This window comes from Abramis brama (genome assembly GCF_963993115.1).
Source record: "Abramis brama genome assembly, chromosome: 17".
NCBI classification, from domain to species: Eukaryota; Metazoa; Chordata; class Actinopteri; order Cypriniformes; family Leuciscidae; genus Abramis; species Abramis brama.
In genome coordinates this window covers 35,503,349-35,517,378 of record NC_139979.1, presented here as the reverse complement: position 1 = coordinate 35,517,378, position 14,030 = coordinate 35,503,349, and the positions used below count along the sequence as shown (strand labels likewise).

At 44.9% G+C, this 14,030-nt stretch overlaps 1 protein-coding gene across 2 annotated transcripts in view; it reads left to right on the top strand.

The window, feature by feature from the left end:
• Positions 1-4,624, top strand: part of bbs9 (Bardet-Biedl syndrome 9) — a 176,410-nt gene extending 171,786 nt beyond the window's left edge. For both annotated transcript variants that reach the window (XM_084089234.1, XM_084089233.1), the window contains one exon: positions 4,026-4,624. In XM_084089234.1, coding sequence (XP_083945360.1) covers positions 4,026-4,282 — 257 coding nt within the window. In that variant the 3' untranslated portion in view covers positions 4,283-4,624. The remainder of the gene's footprint in view (positions 1-4,025) is intronic.
• Positions 4,625-14,030: the final 9,406 nt, after the last annotated feature.

Sequence of the window (14,030 nt, the reverse complement as noted above, 5' to 3'; positions counted from 1 at the left end):
TAGTAAATGCTTCTTGATTTAAGAATTTCCAGATATTTGGACTGGAAACAAGACAGAAACACTTAGCAAGAAAAGCATGTTTTGCAGTGTGCACACTTCTCGATCACTAACTTACTTTTACTCAAGTGTGTTAAGATGAAATGGTATATGTTTGTCTGGATATGAACGCAGATGTGTGTGTGTGTGTGTGTGTGTTCAGCTGGCTGATTAAAGCTCTGTGACCTGTAGAAATGTGTGTATTGTGTTTGAGCTGGTTTGAGGACGTCACACACACTCGTCTCTTCTGAAAGATCTGGTCTTCTAAAGCAAATGACTGATCTCAGGCTCATTACACTCATTAATATTACAGCTAGATTAAGAGCAGGCTCATGTGCTTATGCACGTGTTTTGAATTAGGCACAATTTATTTATCGTGAGAAGTTCTTCTGTGCGTATAATAATTCACTGATTTCTTCAAGAATGAGACCAAGTAAATGAGTCCCGTCCTGTCCTTCGACTACCGCAGTGCATTTCAGTTAGCATTATTTTAATTTTTGGAAAGATGTGTGGGTGTCGTAGGATTTAATGTTGTCTTTCGCTGTTTAAGCAAAATGGTCAGCTTTAAAAGGCTGGTTGATTATGATTTGACTTTTCTAACTTTAGTTAGTGTGTAATGTTGCTGTTTGAGCATAAACAACATCTGCAAAGTTACAACCACTGATCTATATACTATACATTACACCACCCCTTTAATCAGATTTACTCTGGTCTCACAAATTCACTGTGTAATCTCATAGATCTGTGTGATTCTGCGATCAGTATCTGCAGTCGTGCTGATCGATCTGTTCAGTGTGGAGAAACTGATTCAGATCGCCATTATTCATGTGTGTTTAGTGTGTTTAGAGAAAATAATATCCGCATGTAATCTACAATGACGTAGACAAACCACTCTCCATCTTCAGAAAGGCACGACTCTAGAGGATATACTCATCTCTCCATTCCCTCCTGTTCCCGACTCCAGCTCAGTTCTCCAGAGATCTGGGAGTTAATCAGCACACATTTCTGAGGATTATATTTCTCATGAAGCCACTTCTTTCTGTTCCCCCATATCTTGGCTTTCCTTTTCCTCTAAAGAAACGCGTGCCGTCATTGTCTCGACCTCCGTCTGACAGAGTGATTTCACAAACGTGAGATGTTAGGCTGACATCAGGCAACGTTGTGTTGGGTTTCAATATCAACATGATAAAGTTGAGCTTTTATCCAGATGTTTCTCTCATTCCCTCTCCGCAGACTTCATTAATGAGTTCAGCACAGCAGGGCCTGTCCTTCAGACCAGCTTTAGTTATCTTTATCTTTAACTGTTGATGATCTGACTGCGTCCTGGATTGCAAACGCGTCTCAGAGTTGATGTGTGTGAGCTCAAATCTGCTGGGTTTATTCCACATAAACAGGACTAGACTGCAGCGCCGACACAGTTCTCACTTTAAGACCTTGTGCTTTTAATTCCTTTTTGTATGTTTTCGATTGCCTGAGAACGTTCAATGCTGGATGTTTCATAACTTTATCCAGTTTTATGAGAGCAAGACTGAAATCACTGGTGTTTCCTCGTGAACATCACACACAGCGTCACTGAGAAGCAGTGCACACACACTCACACACACACACACACACACACACACACACACACACACACACACACAGCATCACTGAGAAGCAGTGCACACACACACACACACACACACACACACACACACACACACACACACACACACACACAGCATCACTGAGAAGCAGTGCACACACACACACACACACACACACAGCATCACTGAGAAGCAGTGCACACACACACACACACACACACACACACACACACACACACACACACACACAGCATCACTGAGAAGCAGTGCACACACACACACACACACACACACACACACACACACACAGCATCACTGAGAAGCACTGCACACACACACACTCACACACACACTCTCTGACATACACACACACACACACACACACACACTCTCTCTCACACATACACACACTCTCTCACTCACACACACACACACACACACACACACACACACACAGCATCACTGAGAAGCACTGCACACACTCACACAGCATCACTGAGAAGCAGTGCACACACACACACACACACACTCACACACACACACACACACACACACAGCATCACTGAGAAGCACTGCACACACACGTAAGCACTGCACACACACAGTAACGGCCCTGAAATACTTCACGCAAAAGCGAAGTGTGGTGTGACGTCATTGTGAACAAAACAAAGTTCATTTACGTGTGTGTGTGTGTGTATTTTTAGCTGAGTTTACATGAGAGGTTTTCAGTCTTTGTGTGCTGGAAATGGAAAGCGGCAGCTGCCACATGTGTGCGTGTGTGTGTATGTGTGTGTGTGTGTGCACTGCTTCTCAGTGACGCTGTGCGTGTGTGTGTGTGTGTGTGTGTGTGTGTGTGTGTGTGTGTGTGTGTGCACTGCTTCTCAGTGACGCTGTGTGTGTGTGTGTTGGGGGTCGGGAGCAGATCTTCTTGTTGTGTATCAGGTGTCATTGTCACTCAGTGTCTGTCACAGCAGGGAGGATCGTCTCTGCACACACACACACACACTCACACACACACACACACACACACACACATACACACAGCAGACGACCCGTCTCACACACACAGCAGACGACCCGTCTCACACACACTGACTGCAGACGTCCCGTCTCACACACAGTGTGTGTGTGTGTGTGTGTGTGTGTGTGTGAACTGCTCATGAACAATATCTGATGTTGAATCAGAGACGGCCCGAATCACCCGGAGAATATTAGTCTGGTTTGACAGCGAGGCCCAAATGATGTCATTGAGTCTCTCTACACTCGCAAACTACATATTTTAGAATATTATAATAAACTTCTTCAATATATACTTTTGAGTGGCTTATAGTCAGTAGTTTTTGTTGCTTACACTTTATTTATAGTAGTAGTTCACTTTCAAACAACAATATCCAGATAATCTACTCTCCTCCTCGTCATCCAAGATGTTCATGTCTTTCTTTCTTCAGTCCAGATGTGAGTTTCAGTGCAGCTTCAAAGTCTCGACACGATCCAGCCGAGGAATAAGAGTCTCATCTAGACAAACCAGCCGACATTTATAACTAAATAAACATTTATATACTTTTAACCACTAATGCTCGTCTTGTACTATCTCTGATGCGCCACACATGACGTAATCAGGTTGAAAGGTCACGCGTGATGTAGTCGGAAGAACAGACCAGTGTTTACAAGTTTGGAGTAGGAGGACCGTTCAAAGTTATTTTATGTTGAATGACACATATCTATATGTATTTGTGTCCGTTTATTGTTTAAAATGGTCCTTACGTGTGTATATCCTGGATGTTTAAAGTGTAAATTGCAGGTTAACCACCACAACCAATTAATGTGTAAATTAAAGTGCTCAATATGTATATATGTAAAAATTTCTGTCTTAAAATGCGTTAAAATAACATTTATTGGGGTTTCTTCAAAGGTAGCGTGTTTTTACAGTGACTGGGTTGTGACCACGCAAACACAATAGTTAACCATTGTTGCTAGCTAGGTCTCCAGTATAACTGCTAAAGTTAGCCTACTTGCTGTTAGACTAACGGTAACTCTAGGCTTGGAGTCCCTCTTATGACGTCACGCCCAGCCTAGTGGAAGGGAGAGGGAGTGCTTAAAACCACTGTAAAAAGTACCAACTTTTCATATTATATTCAGCATTTTGGTATAAAAAACATACAAAACAATGGTGGGCGGTTCTTATCTTTATGTTTAATAAGCACATTGCATTATCTTCGTGAAAAATTTAACCTGCAATTTACACTTTAACAATGTCACGCGTGACCTTTCCAACGTGATGAGGTAATGTGTGTCGCATCAGAGATAGTACAAGACCAGCATTAGAGTGTATCATAAGATGTACAGTGTTATATTCTTTGTTTTGAATATTTACGCTAACAATGTCTCTTGTCATTTTACCAGATTCATCTAAAGAGTCGTCCAAAGAGAAGAAGGAGAAAGACTCTGGGAAAGATTCCACGAAAGAAACCAAGAAAGACTCTGGGAAAGAGAAGGAGTCTAAGGTGTCTTCAAAAGAGTCCAGAAGAGAGGCGAAGGACAAGGAGTCGGCCAGAGAGAAAGACCCAGCGAAGGAGTCTGGGAAGGAGAAGACCAAGGTGTCCCGGAAGTCCTCGGTGAAGGTCAAAGAGAAGAAGTCGGAGGCGGGAGACGCTGAATGAGCGGAAGAGCAATCCTCATCCCGACGCTCCCGCTGTAATTCTAGAGTTGATGGAATAGTGGCCGCAAAACCATTCAAAAGTCAATGTTTTCACCGTGTGTGTGTGTGTGTGTGTGTGTGTGTGTGAGTGTGTGAGTGTGTGAGTGTGTGAGTGTGTGAGTGTGTGTGTGTGTGTGTGTGAGTGTGTATGTGTGTGTGTGTGTGTGTGAGTGTGAGTGTGTGTGTGAGAATCCCCTTGTCCTCTCCTGGCTTCTTACATTCCTGATTTTGAATTGAGGAAGAAAACAAGATGCAGAATTGGAATATTTTAAGGAACTTCGATTAAAGTTGAATGAAATTCAAATGGATGTGTAGTTTTTAATTATACGTTTCAGTTCTCAGGATAAAATACTCGCATGCATGTTATCAGATATATACATTTAATACCATGCTGTCATTTTATTGAACATATCAGACAACACAAGAAAACTACAGAAATGCCTGTGAGAACTCTGGTGCGATTGCTCTGTTAGTGCGGTTCGTGTGAATAAGTGTGACGCTGCATCTGGAGCAAACGAGTGGATCGAGACCCTGAAAAGATGCTCTTAATCCACTTCCAGATGAACTCTGGTGCAGTTCCACTCGAATATGAAGAGAACACGGACCAAAGACATCTAAACCAAGCCTAAACAGGACGTGATGTCACGAGATGAGACCCTAAACAGGACGTGATGTCACGAGATGAGACCCTAAACAGGACGTGATGTCACGAGATGAGACCCTAAACAGGACGTGATGTCACAAGATGAGACTCTAAATAGGACAGAATTCTAAACACACACACTCACACACACACACTCTCAAACACACACACACACACACTCACACCCTCTCTCATACACACACACACAAACACTATCTGTTTCTCTCTCACACAAACACACACACACTCTCTCTCACACACACACACACACACACTCTCTCTCTCACACACACACTCTCTCTCTCTCACACACACACACTACAGACTGTTTTTCTAGTTTTCAAATATTTATGGTCATAGAAAAAGTAGAAATAAATGTAGTAATTTTCATCTTTGAAGAAAAACTATAGTAATTTGTAAAATGAATGTCAGAATAATATTCCTTTACACTGTAAGAATCGCCGGAAACATCCATCCATAATGCACAAACACTATGCCATGTTACATTTTATATCAAGAATTTTATTCATACCAATTATATTTGTAGTTGTTGTTATTATTATTGTTAGTATTATGTTCTTTGTTCCAGTTTTTGAATCAATGTTACATTCATACTGACGCATTGATGCCGAAAGAACATTTCCCTTTAATCCCGAAACATTTCCTCTAGACTCGAGAGATCAGTCTCAGTCTCTGAGTCAGTTACGCTGGCAGAACAGCCAATACAGCTGAATCTCCAGAATAATACAGCTTATGAATATTAAAATCTACAAACACTCCAGTGAGATGGTGAACTCTTTTGTGTGTGTGTGTGTGTGTGTGTGTGTGTGATGGTAGGTTTAGGGTCTGAGTTAGTGTAAGGGGAGAGAATATACAGTTTGTACAGTATAAAATCCATTACGTTTAATGTCCCCATTTAGATAGCTAAGTAAATGTGTGTGTGTGTGTGTGTGTCTAGACCAAGATTAGATGTATAATGGATTTTTTCGTGGTTTTACATGCATCGTTTCTGTATTATGTTGCCTCATTTGAGGAACCTGATATGGCCATTTGTGTAGATAATAATGTGTGTTTCCCCCCACACAACATCATCAACTCCTCACAGCGCTGATCTGTGCGCTATTAGTGGAGAGAAGAGAGTCACGTTTCCCACATCTTTACATGCTGAATGTAGATCACACTAGTCTAGTCATGTCATGGTTACAAACAGAAGGAAGCAAGTGTGCAAGTAAAACTCTGTTTATTGAATGAAGATGAAAAAAGTCCGGTGATGAAGTGGGCAGACTGGTGACACAGGGACTAGATGGTCAGCGATGGTGTCCGTGAAGTGAAGTGATGCAGACGTGACGATCCAAGTGAAGACGTAATCCGGGTGAACAGGAAACAGGAACGGGAACACGAACAGGAACGCCGACAGGAACAGGATCACACACGGGAGACATCAAACAACGATCTGACAATGAGAGGAGAGTGCGGTGAGGTTTTAAAGGTGCGTGAATGAGCTGCAGCTGGAGTGATGAACGAGATCAGCTGGACCGCTGATCAGTCAGGATGAGCGGTGACGCCTACTCACACACACCCACACACACATAACAACAGTAACACGAGACGAGAAGGAAACAATGAATTTACGAACCGTGACAGTACCCCCCCTCCTAGGAACGCCTCCTGGCGTCCCCAGACTCCCTTACCTGTCGATTGTAATCATCAATAAGGGAGTGATCCAGGATGTCTCTGGCAGGTACCCAACTTCTCTCCTCCGGGCCCTAACCTTCCCAGTCCACCAAGTACTGGATTCCGCGTCCCCTCCGCCTTGAGTCCAGAATACGATTGACCGAATATGTGGGTTCCCCTTCTACGAGTCGCGGCGGTGGGGGAACCGGGACTGGCGGATTAATACGAGAATAAAACACGGGCTTGACTTTAGATACATGGAACACGGGATGAATCCTCCTGTACACTGGAGGGAGTTTGAGGCGGACTGCCACCGGACTAATGGTGCCAGTGAAAGGGCCAATAAATTTAGGAGCAAGTTTATTAGAAACGGAGCGGAGAGGAATGTTTTTGGTAGAAAGCCACACTTTGGAACCGACGACGTATACGGGAGGCCCAGACCGGTGGCGATCAGCTTTGGCCTTGGTGCGCGCTCCCACCTGGAGTAGAGTCTCACGGGCTCTAGTCCAAGTGCGACGACACCTCTGGACGAAGGCGTGGGCGGAGGAAACCGCGACTTCGGATTCCAGACTAGGGAAAATTGGTGGCTGGTAACCTACGCTACACTCAAACGGAGATAGGTCCGTAGATGACACTGGCAACGTATTGTGTGCGTACTCCACCATAGACAATTGCTGACTCCATGAGGAAGGATTCTTGGAGACCAGACATTGCAACATTCTCTCCAAATCTTGGTTGGCTCTCTCCGTTTGACCATTGCTCTGGGGATGAAACCCTGAGGACAGACTGACAGTCGCCCCCAATAATTTACAAAACTCTTGCCAAAATTTAGACACAAATTGGGGTCCTCTGTCGGAAACCACGTCTGTCGGGAGGCCATGTAAGCGAAAGACGTGATTAACGACGGTCAACGCTGTCTCCTTGGCTGAGGGTAATTTGGGCAAGGGAATGAAATGTGCCGCCTTCGAGAACCGGTCCACCACGGTCAAAACTACCGTGTTACCCTGGGAGGGTGGGAGGGCGGTGACAAAATCTAGCGAAATGTGGGACCAGGGTCTCGAAGGGACAGGCAGCGGTTGAAGTAGCCCATCTGGGGGTCGACTGGAAGTCTTACCAATGGCGCAAACAGATCAAGCCAAAACAAAACTGTGAACGTCACGAGCCATGAGTGGCCACCAGAATCGTTGCTTGACCAAAAACTTGGTACGACTAACTCCTGGATGACAAGCCACGTTGGAACAATGCCCCCACTGAATAACGTCGGACCGTAATCCCTCCGGTACAAATAAGCGATTCGGTGGGCAACTGGCCGGGGGCGTTACCCCTTCTAAGGCTCTCTTGACCTTCGATTCGACCTCCCATACGAGTGTGGAGACAAATAGATTCTCGGGTAAAATGCACTCGGGAGTAGACGGGCGTTCAGAACGGTCAAAAATGCGCGATAAAGAATCGGGTTTGATGTTCTTGGAACCCGGGCGGTACGAGAGTATAAAATCAAAACGTCCGAAAAAAAGTGCCCACCGAGCCTGCCTGGAGTTCAATCTTTTTGTGGTTTTAATGTATTCCAGATTCTTGTGGTCGGTCCAGACGATAAAAGGTACCCCCGACCCTTCTAACCAGTGGCGCCACTCCTCCAACGCTAACTTGACTGCCAACAACTCTCTGTTACCAATGTCATAATTGCGTTCGGCAGGGGACAAACGGTGGGACAAAAACGCGCATGGGTGCATTCTGTCGTCTGTGGGAGAACGCTGGGATATCACTGCACCTACCCCCACCTCTGACGCATCGACCTCCACCACGAACTGACGTGATGGATCAGGGGTAATCAGGATGGGAGCCGAAACGAAGCGGCTCTTGAGTTTGGCAAACGCAGCCTCAGCTGCGTCTGACCACCTGAACGTAGTCTTGGGGGAGATCAAGGCGGTCAGAGGTGAGGCTAGTTGGCTGAAATTACGAATAACCCGTCTATAGAAATTGGCGAACCCCAGAAACCGCTGTAGGGCCTTACGGGAATCTGGACTTGGCCACTCTACTACAGCCTTAACTTTCTCAGGATCCATGCGTATTCCCTCAGACGACACAATGTAACCTAGGAAAGGAACAGACTGTGCATGAAAATCGCATTTCTCCGCCTTGACAAAAAGCCCATTCTCTAGCAACCTCTGAAGCACTCGCCTGACATGCTGCACGTGTTCCTGGAGAGACGAAGAAAAAATCAATATGTCATCCAGGTAGACATATATGAACTGGTCGACCATATCTCGCAGCACATCGTTGACGAGTGCTTGGAAGACTGCTGGGGAGTTGGACAAACCGAAAGGCATGACCAAGTATTCAAAGTGCCCCCTGGGGGTGTTAAAAGCAGTCTTCCACTCATCCCCCTTCCTGATGCGGACCAAATGATAAGCATTACGTAAGTCCAATTTAGTGAAGATAGACGCTCCCTGCAACCTCTTGAAGGCAGAAGACATCAACGGCAAAGGATAAGTATTCTTTACCGTGATGCTGTTCAACCCTCGGTAATCAATACAAGGTCGCAGAGATCCGTCCTTCTTCCCCACGAAAAAGAACCCCGCCCCCGCTGGAGAAGAGGAAGGGCGGATGAACCCCGTTGCTAGAGAATCAGAAATATATTTCTCCATGGCCCCCCTCTCTGGAACAGAAAGCGAATATAACTTGCCTTTAGGCGGAGTAGTACCTGGCAATTAATCTATTGCACAGTCATAGGGACGGTGCGGAGGAAGAGACGCAGCCCGAGACTTACTGAACACTTCCTTCAGGTCCTGGTACTCCGCGGGCACGTTAGATAAATCCACTGCCTCCTCCTGAAACACAGAGACAGAAACAGACGAACAAGCAGACACAAGACAGGACTCATGACATTTAGTGCTCCATTCCAGTACTGCTCGCTGCTGCCAGTCTATCTTGGGGTTGTGGTTGAGGAGCCAGGGATGTCCTAGAACAATGGGTGCGAGGGGTGAGTCCAGTATGTAAAATGAAAGAGTTTCAGTGTGATTGCCTGACGTGACGAGCGTGATGGGTCCGGTGGTGAATGTGATGTTGGGTAGGTCTTGACCGTTGAGTGCGTGGACTTCAATCTTGTGTGTGAGTGGTAGGAGGGGAACTTGAAACTTGTGCGCAAAAAAACAGTCCATGAAGTTACCTTCGGCCCCTGAATCCACCAGTGCTTGACAGTCGTGCTCGTGGGCTGACCATCTTAGTCTTACTGGGAGGAGTGTAGATGTAGATGAGGTCTTCTCGGCGGAGATCCCACCCGACAGTAGCCTCATTTTTACTGTCGGGCTTGGCCTTTTACTGGGCAGTTGAAAGCGAAATGTCCTGATGCCCCGCAGTACAGGCAGAGCCCTTGGGATCTCCGCCTCTCCTTCTCCTCCCGAGTAAGCTGAGCTCGCCCGACCTGCATGGGCTCGTGATCGTAGACGGGGCTGACCGCATCCCCGCCGCTGGACCATTGATGTTCGGCTTCTCCCGTCAGTCGGCTGGGTAGCCTCCGCCGCTCGACCCGAGATAAACGTGCGTCTACTCGAATAGCCAGTTCGATTAAGCCATTGAGGGACGTGGGCAGGTCCAGGGCGTAGATCTCCCTCTGGATGCGGTCAGCCAGCCCATGCAGGAACATGTCCCACTGCGCCTCCTCATTCCATTGACACTCTACCGCCAGAGTCTTAAATTCAATAGAATAGTCAGAGACTGACCTCTCTCCTTGTTTGAGCTCAGCTAGTACGCGGGCCGCCTCTCTCCCGGTGCTGGCGCGGTCAAAGACTCGTTTCATCTCGGCGGAGAGTGTCTGGAACGAGGTGCAGCATGGGTCTTGATTCTCCCACACCACCGTTCCCCAAAGTGCTGCCTTTCCAGTCAAGAGCGTGAGCACGAACGCCACTTTGGCTGATTCGCTGGAGAAAGTCCTAGGTTGCAGGGAGAAATGCATCGAACAGCGGGTTAAAAACGCTCTGCAAAAACTGGGCTCACCTGCGTAGGACTCAGGTACAGGAAGGCGGGGCTCTGACTGGGAGGCATTGTCCGATGGTGTGGGGGGAACGGCCGGTGTGGGTGGCGCAGCGGGACTTCGCATAAGTTGGAGTTGCTGGGTGAGCTCGGACACCTGTGTCACCAGCGCTTGAACTGCTCTCGCTGTGTCGTTGAAAATTCTTCTCCTGTTGATCCATTCGCTGTATGCTGGTGTTGACAAATGACTCGAGTGATGATGATTCGCTTGCTGCTTCCATGGAACGGTCAGATCGTTCTGTCATGGTTACAAACAGAAGGAAGCAAGTGTGCAAGTAAAACTCTGTTTATTGAATGAAGATGAAAAAAGTCCGGTGATGAAGTGGGCAGACTGGTGACACAGGGACTAGACGGTCAGCGATGGTGTCCGTGAAGTGAAGTGATGCAGACGTGACGATCCAAGTGAAGACGTAATCCGGGTGAACAGGAAACAGGAAACAGGAACGGGAACACGAACAGGAACGCCGACAGGAACAGGATCACACACGGGAGACATCAAACAACGATCTGACAATGAGAGGAGAGTGCGGTGAGGTTTTAAAGGTGCGTGAATGAGCTGCAGCTGGAGTGATGAACGAGATCAGCTGGACCGCTGATCAGTCAGGATGAGCGGTGACGCCCACTCACACACACCCACACACACATAACAACAGTAACACGAGACGAGAAGGAAACAATGAATTTACGAACAGTGACAAGTCAAGTCTCCTTTATTTATTTAGCGCTTTTTACAATACAGGACGGTATTGGGTAACTATAACCAAATACTGTAACTGTATTTACAGAGATAACAGGAAAATAATGCAACACAAGATTGTTTCTGCTGTCCAGCGGATCTAGAAGAACAGACTAGAGCAGCGAGTCCTGTCACGGTCTGGGGTGGAGAAAGGAGAGAGGACTCAAGTGCACGGACAATGGGTATTTATTCAGTAATAAAAAATAAAACAAAATACAAATGAAAACTACCCCGTGGGAGAAAACCAGACAGGCATCAAGGAATTCCAACTGGACTGTATCAGGAACAAGAAACACAAGGGAACATAGACAACGACCCAGCACAGGACTGCAAACACAGGGGGACTAAATAGGGAAGCAAACAAAAGAGGGTAATGAGGGAGGACAGGTGAATTAATCAATCAGGGAACAAGATGGGAGGAGCTAGACAATCCACAGGAGAGCACACGGCACAAGGAAACACAAGACAAGCCATGTGCTCACAACAAACAGGACTATAACACAAGCACATGACAAACTATAACACAGGACTATAACACAAGCACGTGACAGAGCTCTGTCACCAAACCAAGATATAAACTAGACAGAAGTGACAGAACCCTGACAGAGTCTGTTTAGCTACTTTTAAACCTGTACAACTTAGGTTATGACTTTTGGTGACTATAAAATGTATATTTTGTTTAAAACTCATCATATTAATCATGAATGATAACCAGTTAAGGAAGTCATCCACTGTGTGAAACAAACCAATGGGAGAGCAGAAAGTCATCCACTGTGTGAAACTAACCAATGGGAGAGTAGAAAGTCATCCACTGTATGAAACTAACCAATGGGAGAGCAGAAAGTCATCCGCTGTATGAAACTAACCAATGGGAGAGCAGAAAGTCATCCGCTGTATGAAACAAACCAATGGGAGAGCAGAAAGTCATCCACTGTATGAAACTAACCAATGGGAGAGCAGAAAGTCATCCTCTGTATGAAACAAACCAATGGGAGAGCAGAAAGTCATCCGCTGTATGAAACTAACCAATGGGAGAGCAGAAAGTCATCCTCTGTATGAAACAAACCAATGGGAGAGTAGAAAGTCATCCGCTGTATGAAACTAACCAATGGGAGAGCAGAAAGTCATCCGTTGCTGGATACAGTAGCTGCATCCAAATATGAATATATTACAGTAGGTGATAACACTATGTGAAAAGAGTTGTATGTCTGAGGGCTTTTCCCAGTTAGTGACTGTATGTGTGTTCTATGCTGGTGACTAAAGTTACGTCTGTACGTATACCAGCTTATGTGTAAAAAATAAAACGATACCTTGGGTTTAACTAGTAACTTTTGCTCAGATGCCATTCTAACCCATGTAAGAATCCACTCTGAGACTGTGCACTGAAACTGCCGATGGTGGGCTGACACTGGTAAGACTGGTTTCCCAACTGAATGAACAATTATACTGAATTAAAGCCTGTTCACATCAACATGAATGTACAACATGAAAATTTGGTTTAATTTCATGCGATTTGTCTCTTAATTACGTGCAAAATGCAGATTTATGCTCTGACAGTAGGTGGTGCTTATCCACCTTATTTTTCAGTGAATGTGCGAGACTTACCTATATTTATTTGCAATATAGGTAAATAACCAGAAGAATTACGAAGAGCAGTAAATGGTAAAACTATTTGCATTACAAACCAGTGTGTTTATAATTATGATAATCCATTAAACCGATGAACGTTGAGCCGATGCATGTTTCTAGCACTGAACATTGCATTGGTGTGAACAGGCCTTTACTCGCAAATGATCATTTCATTGAGTTCGGACTCATTTTGCCATCGCAATGGACAGTGTTGTGGGTATAACGCATTACAAGTGCTGAGAGGTTCCTAATCAGATTACTTTTCCCAAAGTAACTTTAAATTTACAACAAATTATCTGAGTTTCTTTTTCAGATAAGTAACACAGGTGACTGTTTTGAATGTGAGCATTTACTCTCGCTGGCACAAAAACAGATTCAGTATTCCTCAGCAAACTCAGAATATTACGAAAACCTACAATAATTAAATGTGTTAAATTACACAAATATACTTTATGTTCTTAATCTCACTTTATTAACTAAAATGACTTTAGATAAACATCATATATTTGTATTTCATTGTGTTGTTTTTATTTGTAAAGTAAGACTGTTGAACTTTCTTCTTCTGTGGTCCAGAACAGCAGCAGCTGAAAGGTTAGTCTGAGCGGCGCCCTCTACAGTACAGACGTAAATATGCACTTCCTTCAGCCTGAGGATTATTCATTTCACTTTTGGTGTGAAAGGACCTTAAAATTTGCCAAAAATATAACCTTTTTTGTTGTTATTTCCCTGTTATTTATATGTCATTTTACATTAAAAAAAACAAACAAGCAAGCCCAGCCCAGGTGAGAAAAAGTAACGCAAAAGTAATGTACCGCAATACTTTTCATAAAAAGTAACTAAGTAACGCAATTAGTTACTTTTTTTGGGAAGTAATGCAATATTGTAATGCATTACTTTTAAAAGTAACTTTCCCCAACACTGCTTACCACTGTTGATTATTAAACCAATTAAAGGTGACTATTATAAGCGGATCTACACAAGAAGATTGGTCAAACCCGC